This window comes from Ranitomeya imitator, chromosome 5 (assembly GCF_032444005.1).
Source record: "Ranitomeya imitator isolate aRanImi1 chromosome 5, aRanImi1.pri, whole genome shotgun sequence".
NCBI classification, from domain to species: domain Eukaryota; kingdom Metazoa; phylum Chordata; class Amphibia; order Anura; family Dendrobatidae; genus Ranitomeya; species Ranitomeya imitator.
In genome coordinates, this window is record NC_091286.1 from 112,709,289 (window position 1) to 112,735,961 (window position 26,673).

The 26,673-nt window shown below is 43.7% G+C and overlaps 1 protein-coding gene across 5 annotated transcripts in view; it reads left to right on the forward strand.

Annotated features, from left to right (window-relative positions):
• LOC138681517 (galectin-8-like) overlaps positions 1-26,673 on the forward strand; it is a 109,256-nt gene that overhangs the window by 60,467 nt on the left and 22,116 nt on the right. For all 5 annotated transcript variants that reach the window (XM_069769091.1, XM_069769088.1, XM_069769087.1 and 2 more), the window contains exons 4-8: positions 3,859-4,069; positions 4,660-4,779; positions 8,434-8,490; positions 8,572-8,595; positions 25,378-25,466. In XM_069769091.1, coding sequence (XP_069625192.1) covers positions 3,859-4,069; positions 4,660-4,779; positions 8,434-8,490; positions 8,572-8,595; positions 25,378-25,466 — 501 coding nt within the window. The remainder of the gene's footprint in view (positions 1-3,858; positions 4,070-4,659; positions 4,780-8,433; positions 8,491-8,571; positions 8,596-25,377; positions 25,467-26,673) is intronic.

Sequence of the window (26,673 nt, forward strand, 5' to 3'; positions counted from 1 at the left end):
TTGTAGAGCTCATTTTATCTTTTCATTTGAAAATTCAATTAATGTTCTCACCGATTGCTATTGCATTATAAATCGTCATGAAAGATCCCTCAATCTGAAGAATACTGTCTGTATAGATATAAAAGCGTATATGAAATTTGCATTCAAAATACATTAATGGCATCACCACATAAACGCCCGATAGGTGAATTTTCGTGGACCAAATTTGAGATCTTTGGCTATTCTGGGACCCTAGAGACGCCCCTCTCCAACTTTGCCCCCTATGTCTGCTTAGGTGATGTAACGTAGACAGCCAACCTAAAATCAACTGTCCTGCCGCTGTTTGAAGTAATGCTTGGAGTCTGTTACTTCCTCGGCGTTCCGGCCACCGGCTACGCGCCTCAGTAGGATGTTGCCATTCTCGTGGCACGACTCCTACTGGATATCTCCTTGTGCTGCGATTTCGTTTCTCACTTTTCCACAATATCCTTCGCTTCGTGTTCTTCCTTAGGATGCCGCCGCAAGGTAGTGCAGGCACGGCTCCGTACGTTCTGTCCTTTCTGCTAGGTACCTGCCAGGAACCCACCCCTGACAGGTTCTCCCTGGAGCTTTCCCAGGCTGCGTTCTCTCCTAACTTCCTATCCAACCCCCAGTTTTACCAGTGTGAGGAGTGGCCTAATACATAGTGCCTTTTGCTCCCCCTGGTGGCCGGTGTGTGAAGTGTAATGTGTGACTGTGATACCTCGTCAGGTGAACTCCTTTAGTGCAATCAGACATAACATCACTCCCCTTAGTGGCAGAGCGACATTACTGCAACGACCAGGACTCTGGGGTGCTGCATATACAGTACAGACCAAAAGTTTGGACACACCTTCTCATTTAAAGATTTTTCTGTATTTTCATGACTATGAAAATTGTACATTCACACTGAAGGCATCAAAACTATTAAATAACACATGTGGAATTATATGCTTAACAAAAAAGTGTGAAACAACTGAAAATATGTCCAACCCCCAGTTTTACCAGTGTGAGGAGTGGCCTAATGCATAGTGCCTTTTGCTCCCCCTGGTGGCCGGTGTGTGAAGTGTAATGTGTGACTGTGATACCTCGTCAGGTGAACTCCTTTAGTGCAATCAGACATAACATCACTCCCCTTAGTGGCAGAGCGACATTACTGCAACAACCAGGACTCTGGGGCGCTGCATATACAGTACAGACCAAAAGTTTGGACACACCTTCTCATTTAAAGATTTTTCTGTATTTTCATGACTATGAAAATTGTACATTCACACTGAAGGCATCAAAACTATTAAATAACACATGTGGAATTATATGCTTAACAAAAAAGTGTGAAACAACTGAAAATATGTCATATTCTAGGTTCTTCAAAGTAGCCACCTTTTGCATTGATGACTGCTTTGCACACTCTTGGCATTTTCTTGATGAGCTTCAAGAGATAGTCACCAGGAATGGTTTTCCAACAATCTTGAAGGAGTTCCCAGAGATACTTAGCACTTGTTGGCCCTTTTGCCTTCACTCTGCGGTCCAGCTCACCCCAAACCATCTCGATTGGGTTCAGGTCTGCTGACTGTGGAGGCCAGGTCATCTGGCGTAGCCCCCCATCACTCTCCTTCTTGGTCAAATAGCCCTTGCGCAGCGTGGAAGTGTGTTTGGGGTCATTGTCCTGTTGAAAAATAAATGATGGTCCAACTAAACCTAAACCGGATGAAATAGCATGCCACAGCAAGATGCTGTGGTAGCCATGCTGATTCAGTATGCCTTCAATTTTGAAAAAATCCCCAAGAGTGTCACCAGCAAAGCACCTCCACACCATCACACCTCCTCCTCCATGCTTCACGGTGGGAACCAGGCATGTAGAGTCCATTCATTCACCTTTTCTGCGTCGCACAAAGACACGGTGATTGGAACCAAAGATCTCAAATTTGGACTCATCAGACCAAAGCAAAGATTTCCACTGGTCTAATGTCCATTCCTTGTGTTCTTTGGCCCAAACAAGTCTCTTCTGCTCGTTGCCTGTCCTTAGCAGTGGTTTCCTAGCAGCTATTTTACCATGAAGGCCTGCTGCACAAAGTCTCCTCTTAACAGTTGTTGTAGAGATGTGTCTGCTGCTAGAACTCTGTGTGGCATTGACCTGATCTCTAATCTGAGCTGCTGCTAACCTGCGATTTCTGAGGCTGATGACTCGGATAAACTTATCCTCAGAATCAGAGGTGACTCTTGGTCTTCCTTTCCTGGGGTGGTCCTCATGTGAGCCAGTTTCTTTATAGCGCATGATGGTTTTTGCCACTGCACTTGGGGACACTTTCAAAGTTTTCCCAATTTTTTGGACTGACTGACCTTCATTTCTTAAAGTAATGATGGCCACTCGTTTTTCTTTACTTAGCTGCTTTTTTCTTGCCATAAAACAAATTCTAACAGTCTATTCAGTAGGACTATCAGCTGTGTATCCACCAGACTTCTGCACAACACAACTGATGGTCCCAACCCCATTTATAAGGCAAGAAATCCCACTTATTAAACCTGACAGGGCACACCTGTGAAGTGAAAACCATTCCCGGTGACTACCTCTTGAAGCTCATCAAGAGAATGCCAAGAGTGTGCAAAGCAGTCATCAAAACAAAAGGTGGCTACTTTGAAGAACCTAGAACATAAGACATAATTTCAGTTGTTTCACACTTTTTTGTTAAGTATATAATTCCACATTTGTTAATTCATAATTTTGATGCCTTCAGTGTGAATGTACAATTTTCATAGTCATGAAAATACAGAACAATCTTTAAATGAGAAGGTGTGCCAAACTTTTGGTCTGTACTGTATTTGTAAATGTATGCATTTCTTTTCAAATTACATATTTTACAAATTCTCCAACAAAGTTAATGTATTTCAGGCCAGATGAGCCAGTAGTGTAAACCATCCAGTTGTATTAAATTTACCGAGCTTACCATATTTTTTGGACTATAAGACGTACCGGACCATAAGACGCACCTAGATTTTAGAGGAGGAAATTAGAAAAAAAAATTGAAGCAAAAAATGTGGTCAATTCTGTACTTAATATCCCCTAAACTGGTATATATGGTCCCCTTATCCCCATCCTGGTGTGCATGGCCCCATCATCCCTATCCTGGCATGCATGACCCCCCATCCTGGTATGCATGGCCCCCTCATCCCCATCCTGGTGTGCATGGGCCCCCTCATCCTTATCCTGGTTTGCATAACTCCTATCATCCCCATCCTGGTGTACATGGCCCCCTCATCGCCATCCTGGTTTGCATGGCACCCTCATCCCTATCCTGGCATGCATGACCCCCATCCTGGTATTAGTGTGCATGACCTCCTCATCCCCATCCTGGTATGAATGGTCCCCTTCATCCCTATCCTGGTAAGCACGGTCCCCATATCCGTCCTGGTATGCATAGCTCCATCCTTATCCTGGTATGATGGCCTCATCCCCATCCTGGTATGCAGGGCCCCATCCTTATCCGGATAGGATTGGCTCCCATCCCTGTCCTGGTATACATGGCCCCATCCTTACCTGGGTAGGATTGGCTCCCATCCCTATCCGGGTAGGATTGGCTCCCATCCCCGTCCTGGTATACATGGCCCCATCCGTGTCTTAGTATGATTGACCTCCACCCCCATCCTGGTATAAATGGCCCCATCAGAAAAACGATAAAAAACCCAAACCATTACACTTACCTTCCTCTGCTCCCTCGTAGCGTCTTGTTCCGTGGAAAAAAATAAAAAAGTTATGGCTGCTATAAAGTACAGGGATGAAAGTGAAATGCCCTTTCAGGCATGAACATTGAAGAGTTAATACTTCAATGATGAGCACCTAAAAATATTTTTTTTTTTCCATAGGTTTCAGATAGACTTCCAGTGTGGGAGCAGTGTTAAACCCCGTTCTGATGTGGCTTTCCATTTCAATCCTCGATATAAAGGTTCAGGTGTCATAGTCTGCAACACTCTACTCAATGAAAAATGGGGCTGGGAAGAAAAATCATATCAGATGCCTTTCCAGAAGGGCCAGCGATTTGAAGTTGTATTTTTTGTGTTACCTAATAAATTCCAGGTAAGTTTTAATTTTGTATTGTTTAATCAGTCTGTGGATAATGTTATACTTTTGTAAGTTGAAAGTAGTGAGTAATCTCTTCACATGTTAATATTAAGGAATTATATTTAAACCCTTCAAAACATAGGACATACTGATACTAGGGGACTGCCAAATCAGGTATGGTCCAACTGTAGAGGAGACTTGTGAATTCCCACGTGACGACATTGAGACCGAGCGATCATGTGACCGCAGATATGCTATATGCATACTTCTGTCCACATCTCAACTAGACGTGCGCGTCCTCGCTTAATACAAGGGAATGGAACGTGGCCGCACACGTCTAGTCAGAATGTGGCCGGATGTATGCATATTGCATACTTGTGGTCACATGATCGCTCGGTCTCACCGCCGGCACCGGAGAATTCTCACAACGCGCACCATGAGGTTTCACAAGTTTGCAGTCACATAGAGTGACTGCAGACTGTCGTCACATATCTGGACAACTTTTTTAAAGTCAGTAAGAGATATAATAATAGGACAATTCCTTTTGAAAGTTTTGCCGTATATTAATCACATTTTATTTGTAGTTTGTCTTTTGTGTATTTTAGGTGGCTGCAAACAGAAAGCACTTACTGATTTACAAACACAGAGTCAGTCTTGACAAAATTGATACTCTCAGCATAAGTGGAATGGTTGAAATTAATACAGTTGGATTTGCCAATCACACAGTAAGTCTTTCATAATTCTGTGAGCTCCTTACCCCTGAAAATACTGTACAGTACTGCATTTCCCTTGTAAGCGTCAGCAACAGCAATAGTAACACTTTTTAACAATTTTCCGCAGCATATGCACAGCGGATTTGGTTTTCCATAGGTTTACATGGTACCGTATAACGCATGTAAAACTTCAGCAGATCCGCAGGGCCAAATCCTCCGCGGATTCGCAGCCAAATCCGCAACGTGTGCACATAGCCTTAAAGTTCACAGCAAATAATAATACAGGACAGCTGGACAAGGTTTTAAAATTGTCACCCACTGCTTGTAGATGTTAAACCCTTTTTTTCTCAGTGACTTTTACCTCTATAGAGTGAAATCCACGGCAGAATCTGCATGTAACCAGTGGATTTGCCACCAGATAAGTAGCAGAAAAAATGTGCAACTTGCACTCATTACTAATCCAGAGAAAGATCAGTGATTAGAACTGTTGTTTATCCAAGAGATGCTGAGAAATGGTAGAATATAGGTCATCCAGCGTTGATACTAGTGTATAAAAAATCTCATTTTACTTCATCCTCGTCAACATTTTCAAATGCAACACGTAGCCTACGCCTTTCCACCCATTGCGAGTTTTTACCCACAGCAATGTTAAAGGGAACCTGTCACCAGTTTTTTTCACTATAACCTACAGCCAGCACCTTTCAGCCCCATGTGACAACATTCTATAATCCTGTATATATGACTACAATTCGCCCTGTCGTGCAAAAAAAGACCTTTTATTATTCTCACCTACAGGGCTGACCGATCTGATGGGCGTTGCTGGACTTGGCCCGATGCCTCCTCTCTTCTTGCAATACCGTCCTTCTGTGCTTCGTGTGGATGACACATCCTACAGTGGTTTGCAAAATTATTCATCCCTTTGGCATTTTTCATGTTTTGCTACCTCACAACCTGGAATTTCACTAGTTTTTTTGAGGGATTGCATCAGTTCATGTAAAGAACATGCCTACAACCGTGAACACTTGGTTTTCTTATTATTGTCAAGCAAACAACAAATAGGGCAAGATAACTGATGACTTCAGTGTGCATAACTATTCACCTCCCTGAAGTCAGTACTTTGTAGAACCTCCTTTTGTGGCAATTACAGCTGTAAGTCACTTTGAATAAGTCTCTATGAGCTTTCTAAATCTTGCCACCGGGTGTTTTGCCCATTTATCAAGGCAAAACTGCTGCAGCTCCTTCAAGTTAGCTGGTTTCCTCTGGTGAACTGAAATCTTCAACTCTCACCACAGATTGATGATCAGTGCGGATGCATCATACACAAATCGGATTAGAAAAATATGTAAACACAGGTTGTAATGTAACAAAATAGATAAAAATCCAAGGGGTTGAATACATTCGCTAGCCACTGTACGCCTGCCACACAATGCTCCCCAATGCTCATTGTTGATTCCGAGGGCAGAGCAAAGTACTGCAGTGCGCCAGCCCTCAGCAGGGCAGAAAGAAGTGTGGCTGCCATGAAGCGGGAACACTGTGTGGATGATGTAGGACACGTCATCCACATGAAGCACAGAAGGAAGACGACATCGCAAGAAGAGGAGGCACCGGAGCAAGACCAGCGATGCAGATCGGAGTGGATCACCAGGTAGGGGAGTATAATACCTGAGTACTAAAATTCCCAAGGACTATTAATTACTTTTCTTTTAATGATCAAATTTTTTTTACAGATTTTTACAGAGATTGTGAAATTCTCAATCTTGTTGGCTCACTTTTACCTGGCCCGGTGGGAGGACTGTCCTCTGTATTCTTCCGTTAACCCATTCCAATATGACATCAGGTGGTACGGTTAATATATAGATGATCACCTCCTTTTCTGCCACCAGGATCTATTGAGCCCTCTTTAGACAGAGCCATTTCTCAATAACAACACATAGTGACTGCAGACTTGTAGTTTTAGACAGGATAACCCCTTTTAAGGTGTTAACTTTGTAAAGAGAAAATCACTTACCATTGAAATTTTAGACTCCCCAACATTTTATTTGAATAAAACTCTTAGGACCAGGCTTACAGTAAAAGTTTCATATCGACTTCGAGGAACTTGTAATCTGTGCCAACATATGGTCAGATCCACCTGTTTCTGTACTAGCCATAGTTTACTGTATCCAGTCAAATCTTTAATTAACTGCAACATGAGGCCTGTCGTATACATGTGTCACAGGTGTGTCAGATAATGCAGACCGTCGCTCTGCATCTGACTGCAGAAGGTCTCGGCTGTTTGCAGTTGGCTATCTTCCTCCTTGGTGTTGCTGGAGGACGTCTGTGTTTCTCTCTAAGTCTACTCAAGCTAAGTGTTCCTCCTTGTTTGCATATCCCATGTTGTGAATTCTGTGGCAGAGCTCCCTCCTGTGGTTACAAGTGGTACTTCGGCTGATTCTCTCTGTGAGCTTCCGTTGGTGGAGGAGAGTGGTACTGCGGCTTCTGAGTTTCCTTCCTCAGGTGATGTGGTGAAGTCGTTAGGTGCTGCTCTATTTAACTCCACCTAGTGCTTTGATCCTGGCCTCCAGTCAATGTTCTAGTATTGGACCTGTTTCCTCCTGGATCGTTCCTGTGGCCTGCTGCTCTGCATAGCTAAGTTCCGCTTTTGCTATTTTGTTTGCTGTTTTTTCTGTCCAGCTTGCTTATTTGTTTTTTTCTTGCTTGCTGGAAGCTCTGGGACGCAGAGGGTGTACCTCCGTGCCGTTAGTTCGGTACGGAGGGTCTTTTTGCCCCCTTTGCGTGGTTTTTTGTAGGGTTTTGTGTTGACCGCAAAGTTACCTTTCCTATCCTCGCTCTGTTCAGAAAGTCGGGCCTCACTTTGCTAAATCTATTTCATCTCTACGTTTGTCTTTTCATCTTAACTCACAGTCATTATATGTGGGGGCTGCCTTTTCCTTTGGGGTATTTCTCTGAGGCAAGGTAGGCTTATTTTCTATCTTCAGGCTAGCTAGTTTCTCAGGCTGTGCCGAGTTGCATAGGGAGCGTTAGGCGCAATCCACGGCTGCCTCTAGTGTGGTTGGAGAGGATTAGGGATTGCGGTCAGCAGAGTTCCCACGTCTCAGAGCTCGTTCTATGTTTTTGGGTTATTGTCAGGTCACTGTATGTGCTCTGACTTCTATGTCCATTGTGGTACTGAATTACCTTATCATAACAATCCCATCTGTCTTTAGTGGTAGTGGGGATTGACTAGTGCTAATTGTGTTCTTCCCGATGCAGGGCTTATTGCCAGGGATTAGATATCCTGCTCAGCGATAGGTGAGTAGCCGATATAGGGATGATAGGACAGACAGGGTGACATTAGATCTGTCTAGGAGTCTCCACTCTCCCCTTCCCTAGTGTTTGGTTCCCTTTCCCTTATCCCTTCGTGTTGCACTTAGCCTTTCCTACATGTTGCTTGACATTATGGCCAAATGCAACTGCAACATCCAACACATAGGATGTACCAATCGTAATTACTGTAACATCCACTAATTGCCTGACATGTGGTGCTACCTTTATATTTAATAAAAGAGGTTCTTCAGCAGATGCAGGGTATATTACACTATAACGTGCCTGAGTGATGTTTTCTTGTTAGAATTCCCCAGCGTCTCATACTTTAGGTTAATCTTGTCTATTTCATCTTCATTATAGACGCCCCCAGGTTCACAACCAACATCTCTTGCACTTTCTTCGATGAGTTCCACTCAGGTATTTTTGTCGTAACGTAAAATAAGTAATATTATGAATTGTTCTGTGGGTAAACTTATTCTTTTTGCTTTTTACTACCAGGCATCACAGGGGAGCATGGCTGTTGTAAGTATTCTTTACTCTATTTTTCCATTTCACTGAAAAAAATACTCTGGGGCATGGATAGTTTAATATGTGTTGGAATTTTACGTGGATCTGATAAATATGAGGAACCCCTCATACATGTATGAGCAACCTGAGGAGGCTCCCTGAGGAGCCCTTTTTAGGAGGGATCAGATACATACAAGGAAACCTTTATACATGTATAAGCACCCTGAGAAGCCATTTTTAGAGAGACATTTGGCTATTCTTTTTTGGTTTTCACTAGTTATTTTTTCCAATCCGAGAAAAACACTTTTAATAAATAATCAACAAACTGCCCATTAAGGTACCGTATATAGTTGTGTATAAGCCAACCCAAGTATAAGCCGAGGAACCTAATTTTGCCATGAAAAACTGGGAAAACGTACTGACTCAAGTATAAGCCGGGTATGCATTGTTTCCTCATCCCTATTCTGGTATGCATGGCTCCCCCGTCCTGTCCTGGTATGCATGGCTCCCCATCCCTGTCCTTGTATGCTTGGCTCCTTATCCCCTATACTTGTATGCATGGCTCCTTACAACCAACCCATCCTTCTGTGCATGGCTCCTTATCCCCTATCCTTGTATGCATGGCTCCTTATCCCCATCCTTGTATGCATGGCTCCTTATAACCCATCCTTGTATGCATGGCTCCTTATAACCCATCCTTGTATGCATGGCTCCTTATAACCCATCCTTGTATGCATGGCTCCTTATAACCCATCCTTGTATGCATGGCTCCTTATAACCCATCCTTGTATGCATGGCTCCTTATAACCCATCCTTGTATGCATGGCTCCTTATAACCCATCCTTGTATGCATGGCTCCTTATTCCCTGTTCTTGTCTGCATGGCACCTTATCCCATATCCTTGTAATCATGGCTCCTTATCCCCACCCTTGTCTGCATGGCTCCTTATTCTCATCCTTGTATGCATGGCTCCTTATTCCGATCCTTGTGTGCATGGCTCCTTATCCCCTATCCTTGTAGGCATGGTTCCTTATCCTCTATCCTTGTATGCATGGCTCCTTATAACACATCCTTGTATGCATGGCGCCTTATCCTCTATCCTTGTATGCATGGCTCCTTATCCCCTATTCTTGTCTGCTTGGCACCTTATCCCCTATCCTTGTAATCATGGCTCCTTATCCCCACCCTTGTCTGCATGGCTCCTTACTCCCATCCTTGTCTGCATGGCTCCTTACTCCCATCCTTGTCTGCATGGCTCCTTATTCCCATCCTTGTCTGCATGGATCCTTATCCCCATCCTTGTCTGCATGGATCCTTATCCCCATCCTTGTCTGCATGGATCCTTATCCCCATCATTGTGTGCATGGCTCCTTATCCCCATCCTTGTCTGCATGGCTCCTTATCCCCATCCTTGTCTTCATGGATCCTTATCCCCATCTGTTATGATTAGGTGGCCTTGGAGCAGCATGAAAACCTTCACTGGAGTAGGTGGTAACTATACTGACCGCAAATACTGATCTTATCAGCGCAACTAGAAGTAGCCGTGGAGTGTGCCTAACAAAACCTAGACACCTCGACACAGCCGGAGGACTAAATACCCCTAAAGATGGAAATAGTAAAACTATCTTGCCTCAGAGTAGAACCCCAAAGGATAGGCAGCCCCCCACAAATAATGACTGTGAGTAGGAGAGGAAAAGACACAAGCAGGCAGAAAACAGGCTTTAGCAAAGGAGGCCACTTCTAGCTAAATAAAAAAGGACAGGACAGGATACTAAGCGGTCAGCATAAAAATACTACAAAAATATCCACAGCAGAAAATACAAAACTCCACCACCTAACTAAAGATGTGGAGAGTATATCTGCAACTCCAGAGAATCCAACCAGACTGAGAAAAACAACTGACACAGTCTAAGCTGGACAAATAGAAACAAAAGATCAGCACTGAAAATAAGCACACAGCATGTGTGCCTAAGAAAAAGAAACAGACACTTATCTTTGCTGAATTGGCAGCTAAGCAGGAGAGGCCAGGCAGAGATCCAACACTTCCAAAGAAACATTGACAACTGGCATGGACTAAAGAGTCCTGCAAAGCTAAATAGCCCAGTCAGAATTGCAATTAGCAGATACACCTGTCCAACACTGCAGCCCAGGGACAACTGCATTACCATCTACAACCACCGGAGGGAGCTCAAAAGCAGAATTCACAACAGTACCCCGTCCTTGAGGAGGGGTCACCGAACCCTCACCAGAGCCCCCAGGCGGATCAGGATGAGCCAGATGAAAGGTACGAACCAAATCAGCGGCATGGACATTAGAGGCAAAAACCCAAGAATTATCCTCCTGGCCATAACCCTTCCATTTGACAAGCTACTGAAGCTTCCGCCTCGAAAAACGGGAATCCAAAATCTTCTCAACAACATATTCCAACTCCCCATTAACCAACACAGGGGCCGGAGGATCAACAGAGGGAACAACGGGCTCCACATATTTCCGCAATAAAGATCTATGGAAGACATTATGGATAGCAAAAGAGGCCGGAAGCGCCAGACGAAAAGACACCGGATTAATAATCTCAGAAATCCTATAAGGACCAATAAACCGAGGCTTAAACTTAGGAGAAGAAATCTTCATAGGAACATGACGGGAAGACAACCAAACCAGATCCCCAACCCGAAGCCGGGAACCAACACACCGACGACGGTTAGCAAAACGTTGAGCCTCCTCCTGAGACAACACCAAATTGTCCACCACATGAGCCCAAATCTGCTGCAACCTGTCAACCACAGAATCCTCACCAGGACAGTCAGAAGGCTCAACCTGCCCAGAAGAAAAACGAGGATGAAAACCAAAATTACAAAAGAAAGGCGAAACTAAAGTAGCTGAACTAGCCCGATTATTAAGGGTAAACTCGGCCAATGGCAAAAAAGCCACCCAATCATCCTGATCAGCAGACACAAAGCATCTCAAATAAGTCTCCAAAGTCTGATTAGTTCGCTCGGTCTGGCCGTTTGTCTGAGGATGAAATGCAGAAGAAAAAGACAAATCAATGCCCAGCTTGGCACAAAAGGCCCGCCAAAACCTAGAACCAAAATGGGAACCTCTGTCGGACACAATATTCTCCGGAATACCATGCAAACGGACCACATGCTGAAAAAACAACGGAACCAAATCTGAAGAAGAAGGCAATTTAGGCAAAGGCACCAAATGAACCATCTTAGAGAATCGGTCACAAACAACCCAGATAACCGACATCCTCTGGGAAACAGGAAGATCGGAAATAAAATCCATAGAAATATGCGTCCAGGGCCTCTCAGGGACCGGCAATAACAAAAGCAACCCACTAGCACAGGAGCAACAAGGCTTGGCCCGCGCACAAGTCCCACAGGACTGCACAAAAGAACGCACATCACGCGACAAAGAAGGCCACCAAAAGGACCTACCAACCAAGTTTCTGGTACCAAAAATGCCAGGATGACCAGCCAACACGAAACAGTGAACCTCAGAAATCACTCTACTAGTCAATCTGTCAGGAACAAACAGTTTCCCCACAGGACAACGGTCAGGTTTGTCAGCCTGAAATTCCTGAAGAACCCGTCGTAAATCAGGAGAAATGGCAGAAAGGACCACCCCTTCTTTCAGAATACCGACCGGTTCCAAGACCTCAGGAGAATCAGGCAAAAAACTCCTAGAGAGGGCATCAGCCTTAATATTCTTAGAACCCGGAAGGTACGAGACCACGAAATCAAAACGAGAAAAAAACAAGGACCATCGAGCCTGTCTAGGATTCAGCCGTTTGGCAGACTCGAGGTAAATCAGATTCTTATGATCGGTCAAGACCACAATACGGTGCTTAGCTCCCTCAAGCCAATGTCGCCACTCCTCAAACGCCCACTTCATAGCCAACAACTCCCGATTGCCGACATCATAATTGCGTTCAGCAGGCGAAAACTTACGGGAAAAGAAGGCACACGGTTTCATTAAGGAACCAACAGGATCCGACTGAGACAAAACGGCCCCTGCCCCAATCTCAGAAGCGTCAACCTCAACCTGAAACGGAAGAGAAACATCCGGATGGTGCAACACTGGAGCAGAAGTAAAACGATGTTTAAGTTCCTGAAAGGCAGAGACAGCCGCAGGGGACCAATTCGCCACATCAGCGCCCTTCTTCGTCAAATCAGTCAAGGGTTTAACCACGCTGGAAAAATTAGCAATGAAACGGCAATAAAAAATTAGCAAAACCCAAAAATTTCTGAAGGCTCTTCACGGATGTGGGCTGAATCCAATCATGAATGGCCTGAACCTTAACCGGATCCATCTCTATAGACGAGGGAGAAAAAATAAAGCCCAAAAAGGAAACCTTCTGCACCCCAAAAAGACACTTAGACCCTTTCACAAACAAGGCATTGTCACGAAGGATCTGAAATACCAACCTGACCTGCTGCACATGAGACTCCCAATCATCAGAAAAAATCAAAATATCGTCCAAATATACAATCAAGAATTTATCAAGATAATTCCGGAAGATATCATGCATGAAGGACTGAAAAACAGATGGAGCATTAGAGAGTCCGAATGGCATCACAAGGTATTCAAAATGGCCTTCGGGCGTGTTAAACGCAGTTTTCCATTCATCACCCTGCTTTATACGAACAAGATTATAAGCCCCCCGAAGGTCAATCTTCGTAAACCAACTAGCTCCCTTAATCCTAGCAAACAAATCAGAAAGTAAAGGGTATTGAAACTTGACCGTGCTCTTATTCAAGAGGCGATAATCAATACAGGGTCTTAAGGAACCATCTTTTTTAGCAACAAAAAAGAACCCCGCTCCCAACGGTGAAGAAGATGGACGAATATGCCCTTTCTCCAAAGACTCCTTAATATAGCTCCGCATGGCGGTATGTTCAGGTACAGACAGGTTGAAAAGTCGGCCCTTAGGAAACTTACAGCCTGGAATCAAGTCAATAGCACAATCGCAGTCACTGTGCAGTGGGAGGAAACTGGACTTGGGCTCATCGAATACATCCTGAAAATCAGACAAAAACTCCGGAATTTCAGAAGAGGAAGAAGGGGCGATAGACATCAGAGGAACATCATCATGAACCCCCTGACAACCCCAACTAGTCACAGACATGGACTTCCAATCCAAAACAGGATTATGTACCTGTAACCACGGAAAACCCAGCACGATAGCATCATGCAAATTATGCAACACCAGAAATCGACAATCTTCCTGATGGGCTGGCGCCATGCGCATGGTCACCTGTGTCCAAAACTGGGGCTTATTTTTAGCCAAGGGTGTAGCATCAATGCCCCTTAAAGGAATAGGGTTCTGCAAAGGCTGCAAGGGAAAACCACAACGCCTAGCAAAGTCAAAGTCCATTAAGTTCAAGGCGGCGCCTGAATCCACAAACGCTATGACAGAAAATGATGACAATGAGCAGATCAAGGACACAGATAACAGAAATTTAGGTTGTACAGTACTGATGGTAAATGAACTGGCGATCCTCTTTGTCCGCTTAGGGCAGACAGAAATGACATGGGAAGCGTCGCCACAATAATAACACAACCTATTGAGACGTCTAAAACCTTGTCGTTCTGTTTTAGACAGAATCCTATCACACTGCATAGGCTCAGGAATTTGCTCTGAGGATAACGCCATAGCGCGCACAGTTCTGCGCTCCCGCAAGCGCCAGTCAATCTGAATGGCCAGAGACATAGAATCACTCAGATAACATCTTTAATGGATTCAGAAAGACCCTTTCTGAAAATTGCCGCCAAAGCATCATTATTCCATTTAGTCAACACAGACCATTTTCTGAATTTCTGACAATACAATTCAGCCGCCTCTTGCCCCTGAGACAGGGCCAACAAGGTCTTCTCAGCTTGATCCACCGAATTAGGTTCATCATACAATAATCCTAATGCCTGAAAGAAGGAGTCTACATTAAGCAAAGCCGGATCCCCAGATTCCAGGGAAAATGCCCAATCCTGTGGATCACCACGCAGCAGGGAGATGATGATTTTAACCTGCTGAATGGAATCACCGGAGGATCGAGGTTTCAATGCAAAAAACAGTTTACAGTTGTTTTTAAAACTCAAAAATTTGGACCTGTCACCAAAAAACAAATCAGGAGTAGGAGTCTTCGGTTCTAAAGCAGGAGTCTGAACAATATAATCAGAAATACCCTGAACCCTAGCAGCAAGCTGGTCTACACGAGAAGCTAATTCCTGAACTTTCATGCTAGCACAAGGCTCCTCAGCCACCCAGAAATAAAGAGGGAGAAGACAAAATAGACTGAAGAAAAAAAAATGGCTCAAGACCTTTCCTCCCTTCTTCTGAGATGCATTTAACTCATTGTTGGCCAGTTGTACTGTTATGATTAGGTGGCCTTGGAGCAGCATGAAAACCTTCACTGGAGTAGGTGGTAACTATACTGACCGCAAACCCTGATCTTATCAGCGCAACTAGAAGTAGCCGTGGGATGTGCCTAACAAAACCTAGGCACAGCCGGAGGACTAAATACCCCTAAAGATGGAAATAGGAAAACTATCTTGCCTCAGAGTAGACCCCCAAAGGATAGGCAGCCCCCCGCAAAAAATGACTGTGAGTAGGAGAGGAAAAGACACACGCAGGCAGAAAACAGGCTTTAGCAAAGGAGGCCACTTCTAGCTAAATAGAAAAGGACAGGACAGGATACTAAGCGGTCAGCATAAAAATACTACAAAAATATCCACAGCAGAAAATACAAAACTCCACCACCTAACTAAAGATGTGGAGAGTATATCTGCAACTCCAGAGAATCCAACCAGACTGAGAAAAACAACTGACACAGTCTAAGCTGGACAAATAGAAACAAAAGATCAGCACTGAAAATAAGCACACAGCATGTGTGCCTAAGAAAAAGAAACAGACACTTATCTTTGCTGAATTGGCAGCTAAGCAGGAGAGGCCAGGCAGAGATCCAACACTTCCAAAGAAACATTGACAACTGGCATGGACTAAAGAGTCCTGCAAAGCTAAATAGCCCAGTCAGAATTGCAATTAGCAGATACACCTGTCCAAGACTGCAGCCCAGGGACAACTGCATTACCATCTACAACCACCCACAACCACACACAATCTACAACCACCCAAAAAGCCCAAAAACAGAATTCACAACACCCATCCTTGTGTGCATGGCTCATTACTCCCATCCTTGTCTGCATGGCTCCTTATTCCCATCATTGTCTGCATGGATCCTTACTCCCATCCTTGTCTGCATAGCTCCTTATTCCCATCCTTGTCTGCATGGATCCTTATCCCCATCCTTGTATGCATGGATCCTTATCCCCATCCTTGTCCGCATGGATCCTTATCCCCATCCTTGTCTGCATGGATCCTTATCCCCATCCTTGTCTGCATGGATCCTTATCCCCATCATTGTGTGCATGGCTCCTTATCCCCATCCTTGTCTGCATGGCTCCTTATCCCCATCCTTGTCTTCATGGATCCTTATCCCCATCCTTGTGTGCATGGCTCCTTATTCCCATCCTTGTGTGCATGGCTCTTTATTCCCATCATTGTCTGCATGGATCCTTACTCCCATCCTTGTCTGCATAGCTCCTTATTCCCATCCTTGTCTGCATGGATCCTTATCCCCATCCTTGTATGCATGGATCCTTATCCCCATCCTTGTCCGCATGGATCCTTATCCCCATCCTTGTCTGCATGGATCCTTATCCCCATCCTTGTCTGCATGGATCCTTATCCCCATCCTTGTGTGCATGGCTCCTTATCCCCATCCTTGTCTGCATGGCTCCTTATCCCCATCCTTGTCTTCATGGATCCTTATCCCCATCCTTGTCTGCATGGCTCCTTATTCCCATCCTTGTGTGCATGGCTCCTTATTCCCATCCTTGTGTGCATGGCTCCTTATCCCCTTTCTTGTCTGCATGTCTCCTTATCTCCATCCTTGTATGCATGTCTCCTTATCCCCATCCTTGTGTGCATGGCTCCTTATCCCCTTTCTTGTCTGCATGTCTCCTTATTCCTATCCGTGTCTGCATGGCTCCTTATTCCCATCCTTGTCTGCATGTCTCCTTATCCCCATCCTTGTATGCATGGCTCCTTATCCCCTATCCTTGTATGCATGGCTCCTTATCCCCTATCCTTGTATGCATGGCTCCTCATCCCTGTCCTTGTGTGCATGGTTCCTATAAAAAAAAAAAACATCCTACTTACCTTCCCTCCGTGCCCTCGCTGCATCTCGTTCTGGTGCCGAGCGATCACGTGTCCCCACTCATTAAGGTAATGAATATTCACTCCACGTCTCTGTGAGTGGAGAGAGGTAAATATTCATTACCTTAATGAGCAGGCACCTGTTAGATCCCGGCCACTGCTGGAATCCGGCGACTGCTTCTGTAACTTTGCGCGCTATAAGAAAAATGAATATTCATTGCCAGTGCAGTGCATATTCATTTCTCTTTAGGAGTGGGCACAGCTTTAGCAGCAGCCGCCGACTCCTGCTTCTGTGACCCGCTGATGCCCCTCCACGTCCGTCTTTCTGGGATAATGACTCATGTATAATCCGAGGGGGGCATTTTCAGCACAAAAAAAGTGCTTAAAAACTCGGCTTATACACTAGTATATACAGTATTTCAATTTTTCTGCAGTGATCCTTAGAGTAAGTAAAAACGTCTGTATAGTAAATTGTATGTAAATTCTGTATACATTTTTTTTAGATTTTTTTTTTTAATCAAAAATAAAAAACAAAATTACAATTTTCACATTTGTTACTAGGCTTAATTTAACCCCTTAGTGACTGAGCCAATTTTTTTTAAATCTGACCAGTGTCACTTTATGTGGTAATAACTCTGCAACGCTTCAGCAAATCCCAGTGATTTTGAGATTGTTTTTTCGTGACACATTATACTTTATGATAATGGTTAATTTAGGTCAATATGTTTTGTGTTTATTTATATAAAATATCAAAAATTTGAGAAAAATGTAAAAAAATTAGCAATTTTCAAAATGTTAATGATTATCCCTTTAATCCAGATGGTTATACCACAGCAAACCATTAATAAATAACATTTCCCACATGTCGGCTTTACATCAACATCATTTGTAAAATGTTATTTTATTTTTTTAGCATTTTAGGAGGTTTAAAAATGTAGCAGCAATTTTTCATTTTTTCAAGGAAATTTACAAAATTTACTTTTTTAGGGACTTATCCATGTTTGAAGTGACTTTAGGGGTCTCATATGTTGGGAAACCCCCAAATGTGATACCATTTGAAAAACAGCACCCCCTGACATATCGAAAACTGTTGTCAGGTAGTTTATTAACCCTTCAGGTGCTTTACAGGAATTAATGCAAAGTGGTATGACAGAAATGAAAATGTGTCTTTTTACCATCTAAATGCCTCTAACTTCTGAACAGATTACTACAGCCGTCAGACTCTAAGGCCGCTATTTGGTCATGAATTGCCACGGAAACATCAGGACCACACAATCATGATCTAAGTGCACCAATTGGGATAAAGAGGAAGCCCCCACACTCTGTTAACCATATATAATGATGTAGTCACTATTTACAGCAGCATTTAATGGGTTAAACAGATTTGGACGGTGCAAACACTTATCGTGGCTGATGCAGAAAGTTTGTCAGCTATAGTGCACAGCCGACAGATGCTGGATTGTTACCTGTATTGGGAGGCTATTCTCTTATATGTCAGGTCAGTTAAAAGGCGTATTGGCGGTCATTAAGGGGTTAAACTTCCTAATTCCTGTGGGACACATGCACAAAAGCAGCAATAGGTTCTAATCAGTTGTGATATCACTTATTGTAAGTGGTGAATCCTTTGTTATTTACAGTGTATAGTGTTTCATTGCAATCCTGTCTGTGACGACAATGAGACTGCTGAAAAGTCTTATGTATAGAACAGGAAGTATGAGCGTAGTATAATCCCTTGAGGCAGTGTAAATCTTGCAAGACTTCGGTATTTTTTTTTTTTTAAGAAAATGTGTAATCCGAATATTACCTTTTGTTTAAATCAGGATTTTGTGTGAAATACATATTTTAAATTAAAAAAACTCTTGCCGCTTTCAAACCATCTGCTAGATCTAATTTAAGACTCCTACTATCTGTTGGACACGTGGCTATATGTTTTGTATAGAAATTTAGAGAGTTTAACCTGGACAAAGTTGATTGTGAAGGGAGCAAAAGCAGGGGGAACTATGACACCAGAATTTTCCATATTTCTGCTTAAATTTTACCTTAAAACGACATCAGATTTTTACATAGGTCCTTTAAAGGGAACCTGTCACCCCGAAAATCGCGGGTGAGGTAAGCCCACCGGCATCAGGGGCTTATCTACAGCATTCTGTAATGAGCAGACAATGAGCAGATCAAGGACACAGATAACAGAAATTTAGGTTGTACAGTACTGATGGTAAATGAACTGGCGATCCTCTTTGTCCGCTTAGGGCAGACAGAAATGACATGGGAAGCGTCGCCACAATAATAACACAACCTATTGAGACGTCTAAAACCTTGTCGTTCTGTTTTAGACAGAATCCTATCCTGTCATCAGAGGATAGTACTGCAGTGCGCAGGCGCCTGGCCTCTGACCTTTCCGGCGCCTGCGCACTGCAGTACTATCCTCTGCCCTCAACAGGGCAGAGCAAAGTACGCCTGCGCCGGAGCCGTGGCTGAAGATCAGAAGATGACGTCTTGTAATGAAGATGGGAGGCGCCGCAGCGGACCGGAGACGCCCATCTGACCTGACCAGCAGCGGGACCGCCCCTGGGTGAGTATAATATAACGTCTTTTTCTCCTCTTTCAGGTAACATCAGGGGCTTATCTACAGCATTACAGAATGCTGTAGATAAGCCCCTGATGCCGGTGGGCTTACCTCACCCGCGATTTTCGGGGTGACAGGTTCCCTTTAACCCCTTCATGACCCAGCCTATTTTGACCTTAAAGACCTTGCCGTTTTTTGCAATTCTGACCAGTGTCCCTTTATGAGGTAATAACTCAGGAACGCTTCAACGGATACTAGCGGTTCTGAGATTGTTTTTTCGTGACATATTGGGCTTCATGTTAGTGGTAAATTTAGGTAAATAAATTCTGCGTTTATTTGTGATAAAAACGGAAATTTGGCGAAAATTTTGAAAATTTTACAATTTTCACATTTTGAATTTTTATTCTGTTAAACCAGAGAGTTATGTGACACAAAATAGTTAATAAATAACATTTCCCACATGTATACTTTACATCAGCACAATTTTGGAAACAAAATTTTTTTTTGCTAGGAAGTTATAAGGGTTAAAATTTGACCAGCAATTTCTCATTTTTACAACGAAATTTACAAAACCATTTTTTTTAGGGACCACCTCACATTTGAAGTCAGTTTGAGGGGTCTATATGGCTGAAAATACCCAAAAGTGACACCATTCTAAAAACTGCACCCCTCAAGGTACTCAAAACCACATTCAAGAAGTTTATTAACCCTTCAGGTGCTTCACAGCAGCAGAAGCAACATGGAAGGAAAAAATGAACATTTAACTTTTTAGTCACAAAAATTATCTTTTAGCAACAATTTTTTTATTTTCCCAATGGTAAAAAGAGAAACTGAACCACGAAAGTTGTTGTCCAATTTGTCCTGAGTACGTTGATACCTCATATGTGGGGGTAAACCACTGTTTGGGCGCACGGCTTAGAAGGGAAGGAGCGCCATTTGACTTTTTGAATGAAAAATTGGCTCCACTCTTTAGCGGACACCATGTCACGTTTGGAGAGCCCCCGTGTGCCTAAAAATTGGAGCTCCCCCACAAGTGACCCCATTTTGGAAACTAGACTCCCCAAGGAACTTATCTAGATGCATAGTGAGCACTTTGAACCCCCAGGTGCTTCACAAATTGATCCGTAAAAATGAAAAAGTACTTTTTTTTCCCAAAAAAATTATTTTAGCCTCAATTTTTTCATTTTCACATGGGCAACAGGATAAAATGGATCCTAAGATTTGTTGGGCAATTTCTCCTGAGTACACCAATACCTCACATGTGGGGGTAAACCACTGTTTGGGCACATGGTAAGGCTCGGAAGGGAAGGAGCGCCATTTGACTTTTTGAATGAAAAATTATCTCCATTGTTAGCGGACACCATGTCGCGTTTGGAGAGCCCCTGTGTGCCTAAACATTGGCGCTCCCCCACAAGTGACCCCATTTTGGAAACTAGACCCCCCAAAGGAACTTATCTAGATGCCTAGTGAGCACTTTAAACCCTCAGGTGCTTCACAAATTGATCTGTAAAAATGAAAAAGTACTTTTTTTTCACAAAAAATTCTTTTCGCCTCAATTTTTTCATTGTACCATGGGCAATAGGATAAAATGGATCCTAAAATTTGTTGGGCAATTTCTCCCGAGTACGCCAATACCTCATATGTGGGGGTAAACCACTGTTTGGGCACTCGGCAGGGCTCGGAAGGGAAGGCGCGCCATTTGACTTTTTGAATGGAAAATTAGCTCCAATTTTTAGCGGACACCATGTCGCGTTTGGAGAGCCCCTGTGTGCCTAAACATTGGAGCTCCCCCACAAGTGACCCCATTTTGGAAACTAGACCCCCCAAGGAACTTATCTAGATGCATATTGAGCACTTTAAACCCCCAGGTGCTTCACAGAAGTTTATAACGCAGAGCCATGAAAATAAAAAATAATTTTTCTTTCCTCAAAAATGATATTTAGCCTGGAATTTCCTATTTTGCCAAGGGTAATAGGAGAAATTGGACCCCAAATGTTGTTGTCCAGTTTGTCCTGAGTACGCTGATACCCCATATGTGGGGGTAAACCACTGTTTGGGCGCACGGCAGGGCTCGGAAGGGAAGGCACGCCATTTGGCTTTTTAAATGAAAAATTAGCTCCAATCATTAGCGGACACCATGTCACGTTTGGAGAGCCCCCGTGTGCCTAAACATTAGAGATCCCCCAGAAATGACCCCATTTTGGAAACTAGACCCCCAAAGGAACTAATCTAGATGTGTGGTGAGGACTTTGAACCCCCAAGTGCTTCACAGAAGTTTATAACGCAGAGCCATGAAAAAAAAAAAAAAAAAAATTTTTTTCTCAAAAATTATCTTTTAGCCTGCAATTTTTTATTTTCCCAAGGGTAACAGGAGAAATTTGACCCCAAAAGTTGTTGTCCAGTTTCTCCTGAGTATGCTGATACCCCATATGTGGGGGTAAACCACTGTTTGGGCACATGCCAGGGCTCGGAAGTGAAGTAGTGACGTTTTGAAATGCAGACTTTGATGGAATGCTCTGTGGGCGTGCGTTTGCAGAGCCCCTGATGTGGCTAAACAGTAAAAAAAAACCACAAGTGACCCCATTTTGGAAACTAGACCCCGAAAGGAACTTATCTAGATGTGTGGTGAGCACTTTGAACCCCCAAGTGCTTCATAGAAGTTTATAATGCAGAGCCGTGAAAATAATAAATACGTTTTCTTTCCTCAAAAATAATTATTTAGCCCAGAATTTTTTATTTTCCCAAGGGTTACAGGAGAAATTGGACCCCAAAAGTTGTTGTCCAGTTTCTCCTGAGTACGCTGATACCCCATGTGTGGAGGTAAACCACTGTTTGGGCACACGTCGGGGCTCAGAATTGAGGGAGCACCATTTGACCTTTTGAATACGAGATTGGCTGGAATCAATGGTGGCGCCATGTTGCGTTTGGAGACCCCTGATGTGCCTAAACAGTGGTAACCCCTCAATTCTACCTCCAACACTAACCCCAACACACCCCTAACCCTAATCCCAACTGTAGCCATAACCCTAATCACAACCCTAACCACAACCCTAATTCCAACCCTAACCCTACGGCTATGTGCCCACGTTGCGGAATCGTGTGAGATTTTTCAGCATCATTTTTGAAAAATCCGCAGGTAAAAGGCACTGCGTTTTAACTGCGGATTTTCCGCGGATTTCCAGTGTTTTTTGTGCGGATTTCACCTGCGGATTCCTATTGAGGAACAGGTGTAAAACGCTGCGGAATCCGCACAAAGAATTGACATGCTGCGGAAAATACAACGCAGCGTTTCCGCGTGGTATTTTCCGCACCATGGGCACAGCGGATTTGGTTTTCCATAGGTTTACATGGTACTGTAAACCTGATGGAACACTGCTGCGAATCCGCAGCGGCCAATCCGCTGCGGATCCGCAGCCAAATCCGCACCGTGTGCCTAATTCTAAAGGTATGTGCACACGCTGCGGAAAACGCTGCGGATCCGCAGCAGTTTCCCATGAGTTTACAGTTCAATGTAAACCTATGGGAAACAAAAATCGCTGTACACATGCTGCAGAAAAACTGCATGGAAACGCAGCGGTTTACATTCTGCAGCATCTCTCTTCTTTGTGCGGATTCCGCAGCGGTTTTACAACTGCTCCAATAGAAAATCGCAGTTGTAAAACCGCAGTGAAATGCGCAGAAAAAACGCGGTAAATCCGCCATAAATCCGCAGCGGTTTAGCACTGCGGATTTATCAAATCCGCAGCGGAAAAATCCGCAGAGGACCAGAATACGTGTGCACATACCGAAACCCTAACCCTAACCCTAGCCCTAACCCTAGCCCTAACCCTAGCCCTAACCCTAGCCCTAACCCTAACCCTAGCCCTAACCCTAGCCCTAACCCTACCCCTAACCCTACCCCTAACCCTAACCCTATTCTAACATTAGTGGGGAAAAAAATTCTTTATTTTTTTATTGTCCCTACCTATGGAGGTGACAAGGGGGGGGGGGGTCATTTATTATTATTTTTATTTTGATCACTGAGATATAATCTATCTCAGTGATCAAAATGCACTTTGGAACGAATCTGCCGGCCGGCAGATTCGGCGGGCGCACTGCGCATGCGCCCGCCATTTTGGAAGATGGCGGCGCCCAGGGAGAAGACGGACAGACCCCGGCAGGATCGGTAAGTATGATGGGGTGGGGGGGGCAGCACGGGGGGGGGGGATCGGAGCATGGGGGGGTGGATCGGAGCGCGGGAGGGGTGGAACGGAGCACGGGGGGTGGAACGGAGCACAGGGGGGTGGAACGGAGCACGGGGGGGTGGATCAGAGTGCAGGGGGGGTGATTGGAGCACGGGGGGGGGGTGATTGGAGCACGGGGGGAGCGGACAAGAGCACGGGGGGAGCGGAGCACAGGACGGAGGGGAGCCGGAGCTGTGTACCGGACAGATCGGAGGGCTGGGGGGGCGATCGGTGGGGTGGGGTGGGGGCACATTAGTGTTTCCAGCCATGGCCGATGATATTGCAGCATCGGCCATGGCTGGATTGTAATATTTCACCAGTTATAATAGGTGAAATATTACAAATCGCTCTGATTGGCAGTTTCACTTTCAACAGCCAATCAGAGCGATCGTAGCCACGGGGGGGTGAAGCCACCCCCCCTGGGCTAAACTACCACTCCCCATGTCCCTGCAGATCGGGTGAAATGGGAGTTAACCCTTTCACCCGATCTGCAGGGACGCGATCTTTCCATGACGCCACATAGGTGTCATGGGTCGGATTGGCACCGACTTTCATGACGCCTACGTGGCGTCAAAGGTCGGGAAGGGGTTAATAGAACCAAATCAAAGAAATGAGTAAAAACAAATTAGACTGTGATGTTTTTGAGGATTTTGCCCAATGTCTCGTCTGTGAGTTTATCAATCTCTGACAGCAGTATTTAATACGTGCAACCCAGGCTGCATTGCAGTATATAAAGCAAGTAGTGATGAGCATGCTCGGGGGTCCTCTGAGTATTTGTTAGTGCTCGGAGATTTAATTTTTCTTGCCGCAGCTGAATGATTTACATCTGTTAGCCAGCTTGATTACATGTGGGGATTCCCTAGCAACCAGGCAACCCCCACATGTACTTATGCTGGCTAACAGATGTAAATCATTCAGCTGTGGCAAGAAAAACTAAATTTCAGAGCACTAAAAAAATACTCGGAGGACCCCCGAGCGTGCTCGAGTAACGAGTATATTCGCTCATCACTAAAAGCAAGTTGTAAAAAAATAAAAATTAAATCACTTTACTTTCTTATCCCCCCATTAAATATAAAGATAGTAAGAAAGTTAAAAATATTTGGTATTGTCACATCCATAGAAGTAAAAAAGTATAATCTATCAAAATATACAATTATGTAATCCATATAGTAAATGGACGTAAAGCAAAAAAATCAAAATGCCGTTATTATCATTCTAAGACCACCACACCTCAGCCAAAAAATATAAGACAGAAAACATCTTATGCACCCAAAAATACCATCAATAAAAATATCTGCTTGCCATGCAATATACAAGGCCTCATGTACCATCCTCCATGGAAAAAGAAAAAAGTTACATATCTCACAAAACGAGGACACAAAACAATTTTTTTCCTTCAAAAATGTTGTACATTTTTTTTCATCAGCAAAATATACAAATGTGATATTTTTACTGTACAATAAATGCTGTAAAAACAATATCCAAATAGCAATGAAGGAATTCCATTTTTCCCCTATGTCACTGCATTTTTGTCCTGTTTTTCAGTACATTTATGAATAGTGACATTCAAAACTAAAACTTGACAATGCAACATAAGAAAGTTTTGGCTCTTGGCAGAAAGGGAGGAAAAACTAAACAAACAAATAAATAATCTGCTGCGAGAGGGATTAAAACAATAGGTTTTTCTCAGATTACATATTCTCTTTATGGGAGTATTGTGATGAGCGTTGCATGCAAATGTGTATTGCAGTATGTTACATTAAAAGTTTTTTTTTTGTTTTGTTTTTTAGCAAATTCCTTACACTGGAAACCTTCCTGACACTTTCGGCCCAGGAAGAACTGTGCTTGTGAAGGGTGAAATAAAGAAAAATGCTCAAAGGTGAATAATCTGCTTATTATCTGGTTTAAGGCTCATTCCCACTTGCGATAAAATCTGACAAATGCAATCCGATAGAAAAATCAGATTGAATTCGGACCAATGTTATTCTATGATTGTGCGAGTGCTGTCCAATTTTTACACACCGATCGCATTTGAAAAGCCAGCAGTTCATATGCCGGGTACAGTAAAATCACACTGACATGATAGAATAGATATATACAAATAGAATACATAGATATATAGATGTCAGTGACACACATACACACACACACACACACACACACACACACACACACACACACACACACACACTACAGACCAAAAGTTTGGACACACCTTCTCATTTAAAGATTTTTCTATATTTTCATGACTATGAAAATTGTACATTCACACTGAAGGCATCAAAACTATGAATTAACACATGTAGAATTATATACTTAACAAAAAAGTATAAAATAACTGAAATTGTGTCTTATATTCTAGGTTCTTCAAAGTAGCCACCTCTTGCTTTGATGACTGCTTTGCACACTCTTGGCATTCTCTTGATGAGCTTCAAGAGGTAGTCACAGGAATTAGTTTTCACTTCACAGGTGTGCCCTGTCAGGTTTAGTAAGTGGGATTTCTTGCCTTATAAATGGGGTTGGGACCATCAGTTGTGTTGTGCAGAAGTCTGGTGGATATACAGCTGATAGTCCTACTGAATAGACTGTTAGAATTTGTTTTATGGCAAGAAAAAAGCAGCTAAGTAAAGAAAAACGAGTGGCCACCATTATTTTAAGAAATGAAGGTCAGTCAGTCCGAAAAATTGGGAAAACTTTGAAAGTGTCTCCAAGTGCAGTGGCAAAAACCATCAAGCGCTACAAAGAAACTGGCAAACATGAGGACCGCCCCAGGAAAGGAACACCAAGAATCACCTCTGCTTCTGAGGATAAGTTTATCCGAGTCACCAGCCTCAGAAATCGCAGGATAACAGCAGCTCAGGTTAGAGACCAGGTCAATGCAGAGTTCTAGCAGCAGACACATCTCTACAACAACTGTTAGGGCTCATTTCCACTTGTGTGAAAAAAACCGGTCCGAATTACGGACCGAAAAAACGGATGTGACGTCTGCGAGTGTCATGCGAGTGTGATGCGAGTGTCATGCGAGTGTGATGTGATTTTTTTATCGCAACATCCGTATGACATCCGTATTGCTGTCCGATTTTTAC